This window comes from Pezoporus occidentalis, unplaced genomic scaffold, assembly GCF_034315485.1.
Source record: "Pezoporus occidentalis ecotype Australia unplaced genomic scaffold, CSIRO_AGI_Poc_V1 ctg165, whole genome shotgun sequence".
Lineage (NCBI taxonomy): Eukaryota > Metazoa > Chordata > Aves > Psittaciformes > Psittacidae > Pezoporus > Pezoporus occidentalis.
This window is the reverse complement of record NW_026913477.1, coordinates 1,644,742-1,664,413: the sequence shown is the minus strand read 5'-3', so window position 1 is coordinate 1,664,413 and position 19,672 is coordinate 1,644,742. Positions and strand designations below refer to the sequence as shown.

General features: G+C 45.8%; 1 protein-coding gene across 2 annotated transcripts in view; it reads left to right on the top strand.

Moving 5' to 3' along the window:
• TMEM255A (transmembrane protein 255A) overlaps positions 1 to 19,279 on the top strand; it is a 28,358-nt gene extending 9,079 nt beyond the window's left edge. Inside the window, exons 4-9 of one of the 2 annotated variants that reach the window (XM_062613356.1) lie at positions 5,933 to 6,022; positions 7,883 to 7,945; positions 8,793 to 8,881; positions 11,441 to 11,600; positions 12,882 to 13,025; positions 16,593 to 19,279. In XM_062613356.1, coding sequence (XP_062469340.1) covers positions 5,933 to 6,022; positions 7,883 to 7,945; positions 8,793 to 8,881; positions 11,441 to 11,600; positions 12,882 to 13,025; positions 16,593 to 16,751 — 705 coding nt within the window. In that variant the 3' untranslated portion in view covers positions 16,752 to 19,279. Of the gene's footprint in view, positions 1 to 5,932; positions 6,023 to 7,882; positions 7,946 to 8,792; positions 8,882 to 11,437; positions 11,601 to 12,881; positions 13,026 to 16,592 lie in introns of both variants that reach the window. The other variant, XM_062613354.1, reaches the window with a different exon arrangement.
• The last annotated feature ends 393 nt before the right edge of the window (positions 19,280 to 19,672 follow it).

The window sequence follows — 19,672 nt, the reverse complement described above, 5'->3', positions numbered from 1 at the left end:
TGAACTCAGTGGGATTTTGTTTTAAAGGGCTTGAAATTGAATGTTTGGAGTTTCTAGCACAGTGCATCACAGACTCATGCCCGGTGCTTTGTTTCTGTTGAGCTGGCACAGTATAGGATACATAATATGGTGAATAACATGAGCATAATACATTTATTTGTCATCTTTTAAAGTAAATTCAGTAAATTCTTAGAGACTCTACAAAAATTGCTTTTGGCTTCTTCCTAACAAAAGGCTAGAGAAGAAGATCAAGCAGGTAGTATAACTCAGCCCAAAGGCCAGAGGTGAAATCCCTTAGGGGGCCCAGCAGAAAGGCCATCCTGAGGACAGGAGTGCACAGAGCTCTCTGCTCTGTATATGTCTAGAGAATAAGTCACTCAAGATATCAGCGTGTTGAAAGCACGAAGATTGGTGTAATTGAAAAGCAACCAACTTCTCTGGTGTTGCTGATTAACACACGCGTTCTTGATCCTTATTTCCAAACACCTCTTCAAGTAGGAAGGAAGGCCAAGAAACTTGGCATGCTGTAAAATAGCAGCTGGGGACCTGAGAAGCACAGAGGATGCTGGCTAGACCAGATGTGTGGACCACAGCGCTCTGGTTCCCTCCTTACACTGCAAGGAGGCTCTTGTGTGCTGGGGCTGGGCAGCCACTGTCTAGGCAGGTCTCTAGTGTCCCTTCAGGTATTGGAACAGGCTTCCCAAGGAAGTGGTGGGATCGCTGTTCCTGGAAATGTACAAGAACTGTGTAGACAAGGCCCTTAGTGACATGGTTTAGTGGTGGACTTGGCAGTCCTGGGGGAACAGTTGGACTTAAACTAAGCTTGATCTTAAAGGTCTTTTCCAACCTTTTCCAATTCTGTGATTCTGTGATCCCGTGGGAGTAACATTCAGAAGAAAGCAGTGGGCAGCGAGCATGTAGATAGCACAAATCAGGCGAGACCACCACTGCTGATACGATAAGATCACAACTAAGTTTGTGCTGGGGTCTGAGGGGTCTCTGCAGTGGGGACAGAGCTGGCCCAGGTTACCCACTTTGGCAAGCGCAGGAGAGTGACGTGGCCTTGGCTGGGTCTCTGATGGCCTCTTAACTTGTCTTGCAGATACTGTTTCACAAGGCTCTCATCCTCCTGCCCCTGCCTGAAGGTAGGGGCTGTAGTATTTGGAGGTGTCAGTAGCAGGTCTGGGGGGGGGGGGGGAGTTTTTGGGAGAATTTAGCAAAAGGAGGAGAGACCAGAAGAGGCTGGTACCTGATGCGGCAAGTAAGACTGAGATTGACAGCCTGTGTTCTCTGTGTGACACATGTGGCTGATGAGAGATAGCAAATGGGGAGTTCCGTCCAGCTCGTGTAGCATCCTGTTGGTGTGTCTGCCTCCTTCTCTTGCTCAGCTCTCCAGAGAGAGGGGCTGCAGTCCCCCCCACTGTGACTGCCCCATGCTCTGGTAGCAAGATCCCTCCAGCCTTCCTCATGTGAGGCTGCACAGCACTAAGGGGGGATCGTCCGTCCCTGCAGCCTGTCCCGCAGGCCTAGCGCCGCTGCTCTTGCAGGAATGGAGAGGGGATATGGGGATCTGGTTAGCAGGGTGTGCTGCTGAGCAAGGCTAAAGCACGTTTGCCAAGCTGCAGAAGGATTTGGGAGAAATCTGTGCTTGTCCTAACCCAGAGGCTGGGCTGCCTTGCCCTTTGCTTGCGAACAGTGTGCTCCCTGCAGCGTGGTAGGGAGAGGGGTAGGCAGACCTTTGAGGAGGGCAGAGCTGCCTTTCCCACAGTCAGACAGGGCGCAGGGAAGGTGGGTTTCCCAGTGGATATTTTTGGTTGTTTTCACCCTGGCTCTAGAAGAACAGCGTGTCCGGTTCTTTCTGTCCTAGCAGCATGTCAGTGCCTGGTTGAGCAATGGCCATGAAATGCCAGTCTTGCATTCTTCACAGGAGTGCCCGTGAGTGACACAGCGGGGCTCTGGCTTGATTGACTTTTTCATTCTGACCCCTGAATAACCCGTGTTAATTCTTTTCCTCTCTCTATTGTTTTGTGTCCTAAGCAGCATGCATGACCCAGCTCTGCAGGGATTGCGTCACTGCTGCTGCAGTTGGCAGCTCCAGTGTCTGCTCTGACCGCACAGAGGACATGCAGTAGCTGTCACTTACTGTCCCCTTGCCTTAGGCACAGCCTGTCTTTGCCCAGGAGCAGCTTTGTCCATTCTATGTTTCCATAATTCCACTGGCAGTGCGGGATTATTTTATCTGTGTGAATTTCCCAGTGTCCTGGTTTGTTAAAGGCAGTTCTGGTGTTGGTTGTTACGCAGTGGCTCTTTAGTGATGGCAGGATTATGCTGCCATGTTCTTGTGCGTGTTTCTGCCCGTAACATGGCTGTGGAGCATGAGGAGTCGAGCAAGCCAGCGTGGTTGAGGGCTAGAGCTAACCTGAAGCAGCACTTCTCACTTCTCTCCCGCCTGCCGACAGGAATAGACCTCTCTCATTTTTCCTACCCCAGTGTATCAGCTTTCATGCTGTGCGTCTGCATTTCCCACTTGTCGAGGTAAGGGAGAGCTTTCATGCCTCAGGGAGGGCCAGCTGCCCAGCAGCTCTGCCTGCTGCCTGCCAGCGCTGCTGGCACCTCTCACTTACACCCGAGCTGCGCTCAGCAGTTTTCAAGTGAGGGGTCAGTGTTCAGATGCCTTTGTGGCAGTCAGACATGCCATGGAAAAGTAACCGACAGCTTCACAGCCCTTGTGTCCCTGGGCCATGGCCCAAAGGGACTCTCAGCCCAGGATGCTCCTGCTTCATGTCCTGCACTATCCGAACCCAGTTTGTTCTTGTCCGAATGCTGCTTGTCGTGGCTGGCCTCAGCAGCATTTAGATGAGCAAAGACCAATTACTGCTGTCACACAGCTCTTAAGAGGGACTTCTGCTTGCTGCTGTGACAGGTTTGTCAACCCCAAATCAAAAATCTTGTTGGCAATAATGAGATTAGTTAAAAACCATGGTGTGTGTGTGTTTAAATTAATTTGTATGGTTTTATTTGCTGTTTGATTATCATAAATTCTCAGTGTCTGGTTTTCAGGCTTTTCTTTCTCCAGCTGAGAGAGAAAAAATGGTGTAAATAAAGTGAGCAAGCCATTTTCTAACACCTCATCCTTATATCCTAGTAGGGCTGTTAGGGAAGTATCATTATTAACCTTCTTTTATTTTAAATAACTGTATTAGAAGCTGCTATCTGCAACCAGGGGCGACCGACAAATAACCTGCTTGTATATATTTAGTGTTTGGCTCTCTTCCCATCTCTAGGGATCATGCTATTTAGGGAGAATATCCTCTTTCATGTATGCATGAAACAAAGGACAATACAGAGGAAGACTAAACTTGCTACTAAATAACCTAAGCCATAAACCCCATTTCTTCCACCAAGACTGCAAGAAGCTGTGCTTCCTCCCCTTGTGTGGTTTCACTGGCTGTGGTAGTGAAGCAGCGTGACTGCTGTAGTGGATAGTGCAAGTTGTGATCCAGCTGCGGAGATGGCATGGGCCTGAGTGGAGAGGAAACACTGGGGTTCACAGCTGACAGAAACAGGGACCTTCACAGGACTTGATCCTGGAAAACTTGTCACCTGCTGCCATCTGCAAGTATTTTGTGGCACAGCATCTAATGGTCCAGTAATAGCTTGTTCTTAGTGATGGTGACCTGTTGGTATGGTCATTGGGTTAACTTCACAGTATCCTCTGTCTACTCCTGCATGTCTTGAATACTTGTCTCATTTAGAAAACCATTTTATTTTCTCTCATTTTGAAGCTCACGGAACTAAGCAATTGTACAGTGACTGTTTCCATTGTCCTGAGTAAGGCCTCCTGCTTTTCCACTCATTGCTCAAGCTGACCTTGTCTGAACACGGATGTTGCTGGAGGAAGGTCTGTTTTCACTGAGAGAGGTTTAGGTAAAACCAGTGTGATTAACCTAAAAATCCTGAGATACTTTAAAAATACATCAGGATCCTTCTGGCTTGTGTTTGTCAAGGGGTTTGGCTTGTCTTTCTGAGAGCTGGATACTTGTGCAGTGGCAGGAACCAAGCGTTTTGAGCACACTTAGCACCTGGAGCTTTAAAACAAACATCCCCATGCCTGGAGATCTGAGATACCTGTCAGTGCTGGGCAAGCTAACTGTTACTTTTGTATTTGTGCTGTTAGTGATTTTTATTATTGCCTAAAGCTCCCGATGATCAGAGTTGCCTTTGTACTTGCAGAAAGGCAGTTTTTAACTCCTGCCAGCAGCCAACACTTGAAGGCTGTGATCACTGGAGTGGAAAACCACCAGGGAAAAACCCAATTAAGCTTCCAGTTCTTTAAGTGGAAGTACTGCTGTTCCCCAAGCTATGTCTTTGTGAACCTGTTTGCCACACTTCCCCTCCCTCCACAGCCCTGTCCGTATCCCTGATGTGCTTTGGCAAGGGAGGTGGGTACTGGGAGCTCTGTGTTTGATGAGCTGGTCTGGAGCCTGCTACCAGTGGCTGAGCGGCTGCTCAGGATTGAGGAGAAGGGTTGCGTCAGCACTTGCGCGTGGTCCCCCAGCTGAGCACTGGCACTTTGGCAGACGTGGTGTTTAAAGTGGTGTAGTTGGAGTACAGACTGTTTTTCGTACCTGGGTGGGAGGTTGAGTATTTCTGGTTTATCTTCTGAATGCTTTCACCCTAATTTTAAGAAAGGGCAGGATGTGGCCAGTGGAAGAGGATCATAGAATCACAGAATGGTTTGAGCTGAAACGGGTCTTAAAGCTCATCCAGTTCCAACCCCCTGCCATGGGCAGGGGCACCTTCCACTAGACCAGGTTGCTCCAAGCCCCTGTGTCCAACCTGGCCTTGAACACTGCCAGGGATGGGGCAGCCACAGCTTCTCTGGGCACCCTGTGCCAGCGCCTCAGCACCCTCATAGGGAAGAACTTCTTTGTAGTCTCTGAATCTACCCTCCTTCAGTTTAAAGCCATTACCCCTTGTCTTATCTCTATATGCCCTGTAAAAAGACTCTCTCCAGATTTCTTGTAGTCGTCCTTTAGGTACTGGAGCTGCTTTAAGGTCCCTCCAGAGCCATCTCTTGTCCAGGCTGAACCAGCCCAGCTCTCTTAGCCTGGCTCCAGAGCAGAGCTGCTCCAGCCTCCGCAGCATCTCCATGGCCTGCTCTGGACTTGCTTCACATCCCTCTTGTGTTGGGGGCCCCAGAGCTGGCCACAGTGCTCCAGGTGGGCTCTCACTAGAGCAGAGAAGAGGGGGAGAATCACCTCCCTTGACCCGTTGGATCAGACTTGTCTAAATTCCCTCCTTGAGCTGAAGGCAGATATCTCTTTCCTTGCAGCTCCCCAAGCCTGTGGGCACCAAGAAGCTCAGCCAGGCTGCTGTGAAGGTGTATAACACCGATGGCATAGGCTGATCACTTGCCTTCTGGTCTCATGAATTCATGCTTAATGCCTGCATTAAAGCATTGTTTCCAGAAGGTGCAGTCCCACCAGAGAGGGTCACATACAGTGGTCTCCTATGGCCTTCCAGCCTGGGGAGTGTGCATAGGAGCAGCTCCCCACAGCTCTCCAGGACAGGGAGAGAAGAAATCCCCTCCTTTCTCTCCAGGGAAGAGTTAAGGAGAGCACAGCCAGAAAAGGAGGTGTATCCTCAGCCAAGTTTAGCTGGAGTCGTGGAAGAACTTGCATTACAATATCAAGTCCCCAGAGTACCAGTCTGGCACAACACTACTACTGCTGCCGCCTTGCAGGAGCAGACGCGCTCCTTGGAGATGCACATCCCATTGCCTTCAATGAGACCAGCAGCCTGGGCAAACATTTGGGTCATTGATTGCTTGAAGCCTTATTGACTGTGGTTTACGTATCCGTGTGGAGAGGGCACGAAACGCTTGGTTGTGGAGAGGTGGATGATACTTTGCTTTGTTTTCCTTTCTCAGCTGGTTGCATCGATCGTCTTCATCAGCTTTGGCGTCATTGCTGCGTTCTGCTGTGCCATAGTAGACGGTGTCTTTGCTGCCAGACACATAGTAAGTACTTCCAGGAAAACACAGGTCCTGCAATGCTTTTGCTCAAGGAAAACAAGTGATGGTGGCTATAACCCCGTATCAGGCGCCATCAGAGTCTGTGAATATGCATCATGTGCTGAATGCTGGTTTAAATCATAAACATCAGGAAAATGTATCAGTTTTTAAAAAATATTTTGAAATTAACAGCAAGCATTAAGGTCTAAGAGCTTTTTTTTAGGGGTTTTTGTGTATGCTTTATGTGTTTACCGAGTCTCAGAACTATGGGAGGTAATGTGAATTACAGCTATTGCCAAGGGACAATGTCTGAGCGGTTGCATCTGTTGTATTTAAAATGTTAGCAGAGGTAGTTCTTAATGCTAATTGAACCCCTGTATCTTGTAGTAGAGTGAAGCAATTTGATACAAAGCTCATTAAAGTGTTACAGTGTAAACAGGAAGCACTGCGGTAGGTTCTCAGTTTCCATTTGATGACTTGAAAAAGTACGAGCTACTGCTGTCATGACTAATTGCTAGTACAGTGGGATGTGCAAAAGCTTCAGTTATTGGTATAGAAATTAAAAACCACAATTCCATTTCAACTTTTTAACTGAAACACTGGCAAACAGATTTTTGTCTTGCAGCTCTGTGGTTTGATGACTTTTTTGTTTAAATTTTTGGCAAAATGGGATGAAAAAGGCAGATTTGGGGTTTATTTGTGATCGGAATGGGAGGGAATTTCAGACGGTCAGAATTACCCCTGCAGTGGGAACTCCTCATTATTCTCCTTGTAAAGCTGGCTTCCCTTTCCTGCCTCTGAGCATTCCAGTGGTAGAAAGACGGCAGCTGGACAGCAGGATTTGCTGACAGAGCAATGGGCAGCTCTGCTCAGCTGCGTGATAGGTCTCTGTCTGCATGCAACCACCAAGTTCTGGCCCCCTCGTGAGGACATGTGGGGCATTAGCTTTGATAGAATGGTGAAGCTCCTTTGACTCCTGGTCCTGGCCGGGTGGGTCAGAGCCCTGCAGACTGGCTCTGGGATGCTGACCTCATGGGTTGGGTGATGGCATGAGCTGGCACCTGCTCCTGGCTGTCCTCGGGGCTGTCTGCATGCCTGAGGTGGCCAGACCTGAGCAGCGGGGATGACAAGGGCTCTGGTTTCTGTCTCTTGATGTACGAACATGCTTTTGGCCTCACTTCACCCCTGAACAGTCCAGAAATGTCACTGTCTGTCTGGAGACGTGCCCCTGCCACACTAGCACATAGCGTTCTGCCTGCCGCTGCCCTGCCACCCTGAGCTTTGGATCAGATCCCCAGAGAGCATGTCTGACTGCTCCTTGGAAGGTCTCCCTGGTGTGGATATGCATCCAGCGTTGTTTTCCCGAGGTTTTGCCCTGGGGACCAGACTGCCCCAAAGTGAGACGCTAATGCACGTGTGCAGGCTGAGCCATTGGTAATCTTCCAGAGCTTTCCCGCAAGTCAAGAGCCCAGAAAGACAAATTTGTCATCAATTTAAGGAGCAGTTGTTATGATTCAGCATGAAGAACCCTCAGAAACACGTCAGGCAGCCCTGGGATGTGTCTGCAAAGGGGTTGAGGAATGAATCATTCAGTTTGGGGTGGGTTGCCCTCACCCAAATGAGCCTGGCTTAATAGCGTGTGCCTCCCATGCTAGCTGCAACAAATACATGCCTCCAAGGACCAGGGTTCAGCAACATCTGGGGCTCAGGGGCTGGGTGGGGAGCTGCTGCATGTGTGGATTTTGCAGAACACCACTGTATTGCGGTGCTGATGCGAGAGCAGGGTCTCTCTAAAGCCTTTTCCCACACCAGTGAGCTGAGGTTGATTTTGATGCAATGCTAAGCCTGGTGCTTTGTCGTTGGCAGGATCTGAGGCCGCTGTACGCAGGGCGATGTCAGTACTACTCCAAGAGCACGACTCCACCTGAGGTGAGAGCAGGGTTGGCTCTGCTGTCTCCGTGAAGGGATGGAAGATAGGAAAACAGAGCAGTTTCTCCAGTTCTTCAGCTGCACATTCATAACAGGAGCAGGGTGGTGGGTTAAGAGTTCATCCAGCAGTAATTTTGGAGGATACAAACAACACGTAACAGCTTCTGCACCTCTGCTGTCTAGTGTCTTCTTCAAAGAGAATCCCATTGGGGATGGATGTTCCTGCCACACACTGATAGTGTGTGAACATCCTTTCCTGCCTTTGCTGTGCACTGGGAATCAATCAGATCTCCTCACGAGTTCCCAAGTAGTTTTGAATAACCACTGTATTCCAAATTAAAATGCAAAGTAAGTACTACCCAGTGGCATTGGTGGGGTCCATTCTCTTTTCAGCCCAAAGACCACCCATGTGAGTTTGGGTGTTACTACCCACAGGCAGACAGTTAACCACATTAGTCATTCACCAGTATGGGAATCTTTCTGTCAGACTGTATCATGCTATTGACAACACTTTGAGTTGCTGTGTGGTGAGGAGTGTTAGTTCAGCAAGGTCTTGGCTACTTGTAGAAGAGTTGCACAACCCCCTTCCTTTGCAGGAATGTGCTTATCTGTGACTTCCCCATGGTGAAAGGAAATGCTGGTCTGTTCTAGTCTAGCATGTCTCTATTCCAGTATAACTGTGTACTTTGTAGGAGCTGTGCTGCAAGATAAGGGAAGAAAAATCTTCCTGGGGCTCATCTGGAGATCAGCATAAACTCTGCATGCAGAGCCGGCCAGACAGCACTGGAAACCATGTTTGGTGGTTATGTCCTTACATGCTTGATGTGTTTTTTCTGCATTCACACAGGCAATCTGTCACCCACAGCGCCGTGCGCCTTGCACGCCGAAAATAAAAACCAACACCTGCTTCTGCTGTGACCTGTACAACTGTGGGAAGTGAGTAAGCTGACGATACCATTGCTGGCCGTGGGGAGGGTGAGCAGTAGTCATGCTGGTTTGCACTGTCTGAAGGGCTGGGACAGGGCAGGGACAAAACATCACTTAATGACAGCTGCTGTGGGAAGGGATCCTGAGCTGTGGTTGCTAGCCACAAGGGCTCCCAGGCAACAGGTAACCAAGGAAAGGGATATATGAAATACACTAAAGCCATCCCAGCTATGGGTGAGCTTCAGGCCAGCCCAGGTGGAAAAATAAAGAGGGTAGGAGTTTCCATTACTTCCATGCTTGATGCCTTCCCCAGATTTTCCTCTACTGAGTGTCCCTTGTTTGCTGCGTTTTGTTTTGGTTTGGAAGATGGAAGATGCAGAAACTGGGACACAGTGCTTCCTTGCCTTGTCACCTTGCTAACAGAGGAGCATTCGCAGGCTGGTACCACCCGCCTGTTCATAAGTCAGTGTCCTCTCTGCCTAGTGAATATCCCGCATGGTCCCGAGAGGCTGGAAGGTGTACAGCACTGTGCAAAGATGAGTCAGAAGGGTGGTTACCAATCAAGAACCCCTGCATAGTGATCACACCACCATTAAATGTGGCTACTGTGCCTAAGCCAGCTTAGTTTACAGCATGCGCTGCTTCTATCATTTGGAGAGTCTAATGTGTGTCATCAAGCAATTAATAAATTGATTTTTTTAATGCTGGCTCTTGCCTAGGGCTGTTTCAGGCTTAGCGTTTCTCACAGTACTTAGTTGGGCTGGCCCTCATTTAAATTATTGGTGATGGTGGAGGAAGATCAAAAGCTGCTGTTGGAGAGGGTGGTTCCACATGCTGGAAAGGATATAATCCCTGGTGTCTGCAGGACTTTGTTTCTGTGAAAGCCTTTGCATAGGGGTGAAGCTCACATTTTCCTTTGACAGTTTACAGAACATGATCCCTTTTTACTTGCTGAAGACAGTGATACACAGGGAAGTGATTGAAATAGAAAAACTTGTAACTTTTGTGTGTTTGCTTTTTTATTTTCCTATGCTGTTGGGTTTTTTTCTCCAGTCAGGCTGGTTCAGGGTCCTGCCTCTGACCCATCGTCTCCTAAGATACCAGTTGTTACCACCTCAGTCTTGCTCAGTACCATACCTGTGTTCTGCACTGCACTGATGCTTTTGGGATCTCAATAAGAAAGGCACAGACACTCAAGGCTGGTTAGCTCATATTAAGTAAATATGGACATTATAGAAAACATGATAACAATCTTGCATCCCTCCTGATGCTGGGAGCCCTGTCTGTGGCAGCATCAGGCCAGCCCCTTCCCATTGATAAGTACATGCTGTACTTATCTTGAAGTGCTGAATGTTCTCCATGGTAAACCAAGATTTGCTGAAAGCTTTACACTCTCACACATCTCTATAGGAACGAGCTCCTGCAAACAATACATACAGGTTGCATTGTTAAAGGCAGTCACAGTATGTGCTCAGGTTATATAGAGGTCATGCAGGCTAACATACAGGTTTTTACAACCTGTGGTTACGCTCTCCTTGATTCTACTTGAAATTGCTGTCTCCTTGTTGCAATGTCTTCTACCGTTGCCTGCTTTGTGATAAGGAAAAAAGGAAAAGAAGAAACAGAAGTTGAGTAATGAGGGATGGAGGGTGGCTTGTGAAAGGGGGCAGGTTCCTGCAGCCCTTGCAGAGTCTGCTTAGGAACTGAGCCTGGATCTCCCGCTTCTTGGCCTTAAATATGTCTGCTCTTCCCTATTTGAGGCCCTTATGCAGTTTGAGCCTAACCCTGTATGTGAGCTCAGAGATAAGTCATTCATTCATAAGCCCTTAGTATTGTTTATCCCTGATAAACATGTTTTCTTAAGGGGAATTTGCTGTAGCCCACTACATCTGGTCAGCTATGCTGAAGGCCACCCTGTTCCCCAAATGACAGAAGTCATTACTGAAGAATCCCACCTGCAGGGCCACATGTTGCAGGAGCCACTCTTCCCTTTCCAAAATAATGACCTCAGTGGTTTTAGCCAAGTCTTCTCCATCTCTTTTCTGCATGTGGAGAAGCTTAAAAATGGGAGCAGAAAGACCTCTGTCTGCCAGCCTGTGCCATTGTGGAGCTGCAGTGGGCAGCTGAGTTGGCCGTGCTTTCTGGTGCTGTGCTGTCCTGTGCCCATCCCACCCAGCCGCTCCTGGCTGTGAGGAGCACAGACTGATTTCCCTGGGTAATTAATTCCAAGATCAGTTTGTCCTTGGGAAGCCTCCCAAGGCTCTGTGGAGATTTAGATGATAGAAATAAGAGGCAGATTCAGACCCAAGGTCATCTGGGTATTTGCAGACCTTGAAGGACTTGTTTGTTTCACAACAGATCAAGCCATCTTCTGCCACTGTCATGCAGGGAGAGCTCAGATGCCACAAGCATGGGATGTAGCAGGCTTTATCCCTACTCCCTCTGTAGTTAGGTGCAGGCTATCGTTAAATTGCAGAATGCATTTTACCGTCCAGCAGAAGTGTTTAGATTTTATGATACGTTGTATTGTTTTATCATTATTGTTGGGTTTTTTTTCTAATTTAGCAGGGTAGAGATTTCTGGAGGCTACTATGAATACATTGATGTCAGCAGCTGCCAGGACATCATCCATCTTTACCACTTGCTTTGGTCAGCCACGATCCTGAACATAGTGGGGCTGTTCCTAGGGATCATCACAGCAGCGATACTTGGAGGCTTTAAAGACATGGTAAGATGGTACCAATTTCTCTGTGTGTTACATGACAAATCAGGCAAATTGCCTTTCAAAATTAATTGGTGGTGTTTCAGTGCAGGTGGTCTGTGCATCAGTGCAATCAGGCTGGAAAGAGGGTCATGAAATAACTTTAAGGAGAAACTGGGAATTATTTACTTTTCTGATCTGGTGTCACCACCCAAAGACAATTGGAAAAGGTGAACAAAATCAGGAGATTGCATTTTCTTAAGGAAATTTCTCAGAGGTGTTGGCAGTACCAGGATGATGAATAAAAATAAGCTCTTCGTTAAAAATCAATCTTCCTTTTCACAGCACTGACCTTCTACAAGGAAATGTGTGGTGGTTGCTCATGAATTGTTGGTTTTATAGCAGTAGTAGGCTTCTGAGCTTTACAGACTGCTTAAACAGCCATGTTAGGCTGAAACTCTCCATCTGGTTTCTGGTGCAGAATCTGAGAGGAGGAACTGGAGACCAGAACCAGGTGAAAGATTGCAAACATAAGATAATGAAAAAAACATGCTGTTCTTACAGCATGAGCTTTGAAATACCCCCACTTAACCTGGCTGCCTGTTACCTTCCATACAGTGTTGTCTGCAGAGGACAAACCAATGGGGAGAACTGAACATTCAATAGATAAATTTGGGTTGCTTTTTCATTTTCAACCTCTTGTGACTCCTTCAGAACAATACAAAATGAGACCCTCAGAAAAGAGCATTTGTAGTACATTATTTTACAAACAACTATTGGGCCCTGCACTAAGTGTGCCTGATTTCAGAACTCTGAACTTTCCTGCAGTCTTCACAGACCTTCACTCACCAACATCTTCCCGAACAAACGGAGGACGCATTCCCAGCTATGTACTGTGGCCTTTGAGATGTGACCCACACCAGGCAGCCTGTAAACCTCTGCAAATAGAAGTGTCTGTGAGCAGCAGCAGTGCAAGAGGAGTTGAAATATGCTGATCTCAGAGTAATCAAAATGAATGGGTTCTTTTTCCTACTTGTGAAGATGCAGTCTGAACAGTACTGGTGTGGGCTCGGGTATTGCCAGCGTGGTCTGTGGGATCTGAGAGGAAATAATGGGTGGCTGAGGAATGAAATGTCCTTGGGGCTTACCTGCTGCCTAAGAGGGAACAGGATTGCTGGTTGCTAATTCAACAGAGTTGAGCTCTAGAGCCAAACAGTGCACCTTTAAATCATTTCTGCTTTCATTTAGCTGTCAGCTTGCTGTGACTTGGTTAAGTAGCCTGAGATTCTCTTCCTTTTGCTTGAACAGACTCCTTCCCTCCCTACGCTGAACTGTGCAGTTGAAAACGCACACCCTTCGGTGTCCTATTACTCAAGGCCACAAGTGACATCTTACAACACCTACTACCACAGCACTCCTCACCTGCCTCCCTACTCAGCATACGACTTCCAGGTAGGGAACATTACAGGCTGTTTTCTTGTTTAACAGCAAGGTTAAATCCAGCCAGTCTGGAGGACTCCGGAGGCCTGTCTTCCTGTCATCCACACAGTTTAATTTTCCTGTTCCTGCAGAGAATATCAAATCTTTCCTGCTAGGCACTGGTCCATAGCAGTGCTGTCTCTTACAAAGGCAGTGTTTTCCTGAAGGCTGTCCTTGGAAAGAGAAGGCAACAGAGCTTGCTGCCTGCCTTCCCTGTTGTTCAGAGGCCACATTAAAAATAGGCATTGCCTCTGGCACTGCAGTGCTCTGAGGATAGAGGCAAAGTGGGGTGTTCAGGTGCTAGTTTTTATTAGGCCAACTGCTATGTCTGAGAGAAACAGATGAGCTTTTGGAAACAAGCTATTTGAGCTCCTGAAGACACATACAGACTGAAAAGCTATTCTGTTATGGGTTTTTTCCACATGCTGCAGCTGGTCTAAGAATGTTCCCTACAAACATCACCTCTGCTGTAACACTTCCCTTCCTCTTCTGAGTTATGGAGCTGTGCTGTTAGCAGTGTGTGACTGCACATGAACTCCCCTGTAAACATCAGCTTTCACCTGTTGAAGCAGATGAGGACACTTCCTACTCAACTCTTCCTTCAGGTGGATGTTACCACAGTGGTGATATCAACTGTCATGGTTTAAACCCAGCGATCTGGCCTTTCTGGGTGACTCCCTCCAGTTTATGTACTGGGCATGACATGCTGTGGTATGGAATACCCCTTTGGTTAGTTCAGGTCAGGTGTCCTGACCAGCTTCCTCCTGGTTTTTTGTGTCCCTCCTCATTGGCAGAGCATGAGAGACTGAACAGTCCCTGGCGAGGGTAAACACTGAGCAACAACTGAAACACCGGTGTGTTATCAGCACTGTTCTCAGACTAAAGCCAAAACACAGCAGTGCATCAGATACTAGGATGAAAATTGTCTCTATCCCAGCTGAAACCAGGACATTAACTTAACGTATCAGATGTTTTCTTTGTAACCAGCAGGGCTGGAGACTTATTTTATGACGAAAGCTTAAGATCTTAGACACCAGCTTAGAGGTTTGCTCTGTGATAGCCACCATCTCCCTCATCAGAGCCATTAGAGGTAACATGAATCTAGACCTTCATGGTTTTACTGCTAGTACCAGGTTTAGACAACACTGTTGTCAGGGCCTCCTAGAAATGCCTCAACACTTACAGCAGAATTTCTAGAGTTATTTACTCATATTTGTGAGTAATTTTTTATATTAACACAACCTGGGACAGTCATTAGTGGTGTATTAACATTTTACATTGACAAAAATGCCAACCTCAGCACGTACCAAACCAGCTCTGCTGCAAAGTCCTCTTCTCAGCTGCTCGGCTGGTATTGAGTGCTGTTTAACTCAGGGTTTATTTGTAGTGCAGCCACAGTACTGGCAGTGAGCTCAGCATGGGTGGATTTGCCCTGCTTTTCAACCAGAAGTGTTGCTGCGGCTCTGCTAACACTTATAGCATGGCCAGATGGATGAAAGTCTCTCTGTGTCTCACTGCTGTGAGCACAGGTGTTGGCTTAGGAGCCAGCACAAAAGCAGGGCATAAATTGAGGTAATTTATACTTAAAATAGCCAACTCTCTCTTTCAACTGCAATTACAAGTCTGAGCCTTGCTTATCTTCTAGGGAACTTGAGGACCTGCATGAAAGCATTAGCTGAAGCTTCTGGCTGTGGAGACTTGCCTTGCCTTGAGCAAGAGCGAGTTGCTCTAGATTACTAGATACTGGTGTTACAGATACCCTGAGCCCAGCAGTGTCTGTGCCACCCTGCACCTTCTCCCTGGCCATTCTACAGCGTATGGAGCAAGCTCAGGTTTGCCTCTCAAATCCCTTTCAAAGGCTGCACTACCTCTGGAGCAAGAATTGGCCAAGTTGGTGCTTCTCAGTCATCCCACATATTCATAGGAAAAACACACCAACACTCCAGGATTTCTAAGGAAGCTTGTGCCCCTGCAAGAGCCCAGGGTGTGATGGAAGAGCTGTTGTGTTGTTTGAAATGGGGACAGTTTGTATGGCTTTCTGTGAGGTCCTCTGTCACACAAAAGGGGGAGGTTTTCTCGATCCCAGTGTTTGACCTGAAAGCTGAGACCACTGTGCCCAATCAGTCAGTGTCCTGTTATAGAGACCCTTCACTGAACATTCCCACTGGATTGGAGGGTGATTTGACCAACTTGTTCAGGGACTCATGCCAACAGCATAAGAAGGACCCCTCAGTGGTCCCCTCTGCCCACTATGATTCAAATACGTTACCCACTGCCAGCGACTGCTGGTGCCCATGAAGGACCAACACTAACAGTTTATGGAATAACACTCTTTATTAATATAAAATCATGACAAATTAAGGTTCGTGGATTGCCAGTGATGATATCTGACTGCAAAAACATATTTAAAGCAATATTCAGACAGGCTCTAATCTCCAATAAAAGCATTCAGCACTCAGAGAGTGTAAATCTTACCCAGTAAGCATCCTTATGAGGGAGAAGACAGGTTCAGCCCATTGACCAATCCCAGCAGTTACATCAGAGTCTTCCCTGACTCTTCCTCCATCCTCAACTTATTTTTGTACTATTTCTGTATGTTTAGGTGGAGCCTGAGTGACCCAGTCATTCATTCTTTTATTATTGATTGGTGTAAAATTCTCTCACTTCTTCTTTAAAGATATAGCCAGTAAAAATACAAAGCACATGCTTGGTGAGGGGCAGTCATGCATTGGAGATGGGTAACTTTGGGATGGAGGTGTGCATTAGTATTATAATGAGATTATAAGGAGCAAGGTTCACCTAAGGGAAGTCATTTTGCTATGGTTGCTGGCTCAGCGACAGACATGTCTTATATTTCCCATCTGACAGCTGCTATGTGGCTTATCAGCTGTATGGTACCATCACGTTCCTGCTCCTGCAGGGAGTACAACAGAGCCTGGCTGTGCTGTCTCCACTCTGCTCCACCCTCCATTGCTCCTATAGGATAGCATGTTGTGTTGCCTAGGGAACCATGGTGGAGTAGATTCTATGCATGCGAACCATCAGGCATGTACAGATTTTGTTTCTCCACCTTTTCAAGCTTTTTGCTTACTGAACGAGGAAGTTATTTTAATTTCTGGCAGGTTTTAGTTGTGATTAAGAGAAAAAGTAGTATAAAAAGAAATTATCTGCAGCCTGTTCATTGTTGCTACTGGCTGATGTGTGAAACCCATGATTTGAGAGCGACTCATCAGTTCAGTGTTGTCCAGCCTCTGTGAAATGCAGCAGGTACACATAAGTGATGAGAAAGCAATTTTTGTTTGGTTTGCTGTTTTTAAATGCCTTCTAGGAGTCTCGTTATGCAAAAGTGCTACTTACAGGCTGTGCTTACCTTGAATGCAACAAGTTATTTGAAAACTTATTCGTATGTGTACATATGTTTTGCAGTAAGTGAGCCTTGAAGTGTTAATTTTGCACTGCTTGTTAGTGAAGCATTGCTTTGCCAGGGTCCTTTACATGAAGAAGTGTTTACATTACAGCTTTCTTGCTGTTTCCCTGCAGCATTCCAGTGTGTTTCCAGCCTCCACTCCTTCTGGCCTCTCTGATGACCCCCAGTCAATGTCGCCATCTCCCAGCTATATGTGGTCCTCCAATGCTCCGCCTCGTTACTCGCCACCGTATTTCCCACCCTTTGAAAAGCCACCTCCTTATACACCATAAAGAATGTCGGAAAGAAGAAAAAAATATTTGCCATTGAAATAATTGTGAACATTTTGTATTTATATTTTACTGTGGGAGGGAGCAGGAGGATAGATACAGAAGATAATTGCAAATACAAATCTTAGATTGGACTGTTCTTGCGAGACTTATTTCAGGGGGTTAAGAACAGAGTATGAGGAAGGGGACATACTGCTGATGTTTTGCAGTGTTGGTGAGTAGTGAGTGACCTAAATTCCAGCCTCCTTGTTTTACCCTGAGGTTCACGTAGTCCTTGGTTTTTAATAAAGCGATACAACACAGAAGATAGATTCTGGTCTGCCTTACTCCATCTTGTGCCAAGCTGAAGTAAAGGTAGCCAAGATGGACAGTTGCCGAAGAGTGTCAATCTGTTTAAGGTAAGGGTGCTTGCAGACAGCTCAACTTAATGCTTGTTTTGTTTGGCCTTGGGGCTCCAGTTGCTGAGTTTTTTTGGGGCCACAGAATGCAGCTCACATCACTTGTTGGTTTGCACACTGGAAAAATCCTGGGATGAACCACAGCAGTGTCTCAACCTTCAATGCTAATGCAAAGAGATACATCACAGGGTATTTTCATGTATGTCTAGAAAAACTGTTGGAATATTGCTTTTTTTTTTTGTTTTTTTTTTTGAGGGAAAAATGTTCAGTAGCAAGCTGATTGTATTTCAGCGTGCTTCTTAAGATGGAAGGTGAAATGGAGTTGTCTCTCCCTGAGTTCTGTGTAAGTTAATGCTGAAGTCAAACGGTTTGCGTGGTTGTACTGCCTCAATCTTCCTTTTATTCCTATGAAGAGCATTAGGAACTGTCCACAGGACACTGAAACAGTGCAGCGCAAACATTATTATCCCCCACCCCCTTTCTGTTTGGTTGGGTATTTCTGGTTTGGGTTTTTTTTTTCAAGCTTGTACTTTTAACTTTTCTAATGGACTGAATCATCACCCTGAATAAGCACTGGTTTAGTAGCTGTCTTAACAGGCTGCACATAAAGAATATCCACCACTAGTTGTCCAGGATGTGAGTCTCACATGGATAAATTTCAACACCTGTAATATAGGATGAAACTGATAGGAATTCGCAATTATTGTTGTGACTTTCATTTAATCTTCAGCTGCTGACTTTGCTGATTGATCTAGATTCCAACAGATGTTGCATGCATCCTGCATAACAAAAGAAGGTCAGCTTTGTTATGTGACACACTGTCCGGTAAAGTGTGGTTCTACTCCAGGAAGTGATTTCAGATGACAGCATTCAGATCTGAGCTGCTCAACCTGAGCATTCTCAACCACTTACTGCAGGGATAAAAATAAGGTATCGATGTTTTATTCCTTATTTCCTATTACTTTAATTTCCTTGGCATCAGATCGTTGATGCTAACCCACAGTTGTCTTTAACTGATGGGGACAAAAAGGCACCTAAAATCTAAACCTGGCTTTCGGAATCTAAAAGAGGAATACATGCTGTGGTGGTGGGGGGTTGGATTTTAAACTGTGGCATCTACTTTTAATGTAGAAAGAAAAAATGAAATACTGTCAACATGGAAAATGAACACTGAAGTCTCTGATCTCACTTCTCAAAGTACACCCACACTTTGTAATGCTGGTTTTGTTTGCAAAGCCTTCAGGCTGGGCTATGTGTTACCCTTATCATTTCCACTGTCAAGTAACAATCAGTGTATTAATAAGCTAAAGGATGATAAAGTTTATCCGAAGCAAGTGTAACTTTTCTTCAGTAACAAACAGCTGGAGAAATACAACTCAAGGGATTTAAAGCAGTAGTGTACGCAGAACATCTCCTGGTGACATTTTTACTATAGATTGTCAAAGTGCAAATCCTATAAATTTGCATACTGGAAATAAATCTGTATCCTAGGGCATCATCCATTGTATAGTACATTTTCCTGAATTAAATCTTTATAAAGAGATCATGGGCAATTTCAAAATTGTACAGTACTTCTGATAAAACTCTCCACAAAACTAGAATCAGAAAGGCACGTTAATATTATACCAGAAAACATTAATTGCTACATCTCTGAAATAAAAGTCGTGTCCCATTTCTGACCAACATACTCTACCATTTGTGCCTGTCAGCTAAATAGGGCTAGAAGGACTAGGGGACACTACAGGCCAGGACTAAGAAACCCATGGAGGGAACATAAATAAGTGGCAGAGAAACAATTAGGAAATGATTGTATTGATAGTTTTAAGTTGGCAAAGACTAAACTTTGGAAATTATCCAAATTCTCACTTTTTTCCCAAGGAATATTTAAGCAAAAATGACATTGCTGCTTTAAATTCACTGTAAAAGGAGAAGTCCATTTTCGCATTTAAAATGATTACCAATGGGATCTTCCGTTGAATTACCCATTTCCTTCTGCTTGAGTAAAACTGTTTAATGTAAATGCAACATTCTGCACTGTGTTCATCATTTCTTATGAGAATGTCAAGATTGTGACTCATATGTACCCTTTTATTACTTTACCAAAGTTAAATAAAATTGTGTGACTTTTGTAAACATTTATAAATTGCATTTTACATTTCAGCAACTTTCCTGTTTTACAAGCATCTTGAATGTTAGTTGAGGAATTCCTATATAATAGCATTGTGCATTAAATAAACACAAAATCCCAAAACCCAGCCCCCAAAAAACCCACACACTCACAAAAAAATGCTGTATTGGAAACCAGTGTTTCCATCAGGATTAGCCAGAGACGCATTTTAAGTTCTGTTTTTAAATGCTCCAGATCCTCCCACACTTCATCATTCTGCAGTTCTACCCACATAACAGTGCCCTAACTTCAATCACTGACTTGTCATTGCTACCGATTTTTTGCTTAATACAGAGGCAAATAACCCAGACAGGGCAGTATCAGTGTCTCCTCTTATTTTCATGTTTACTCTGTTACTA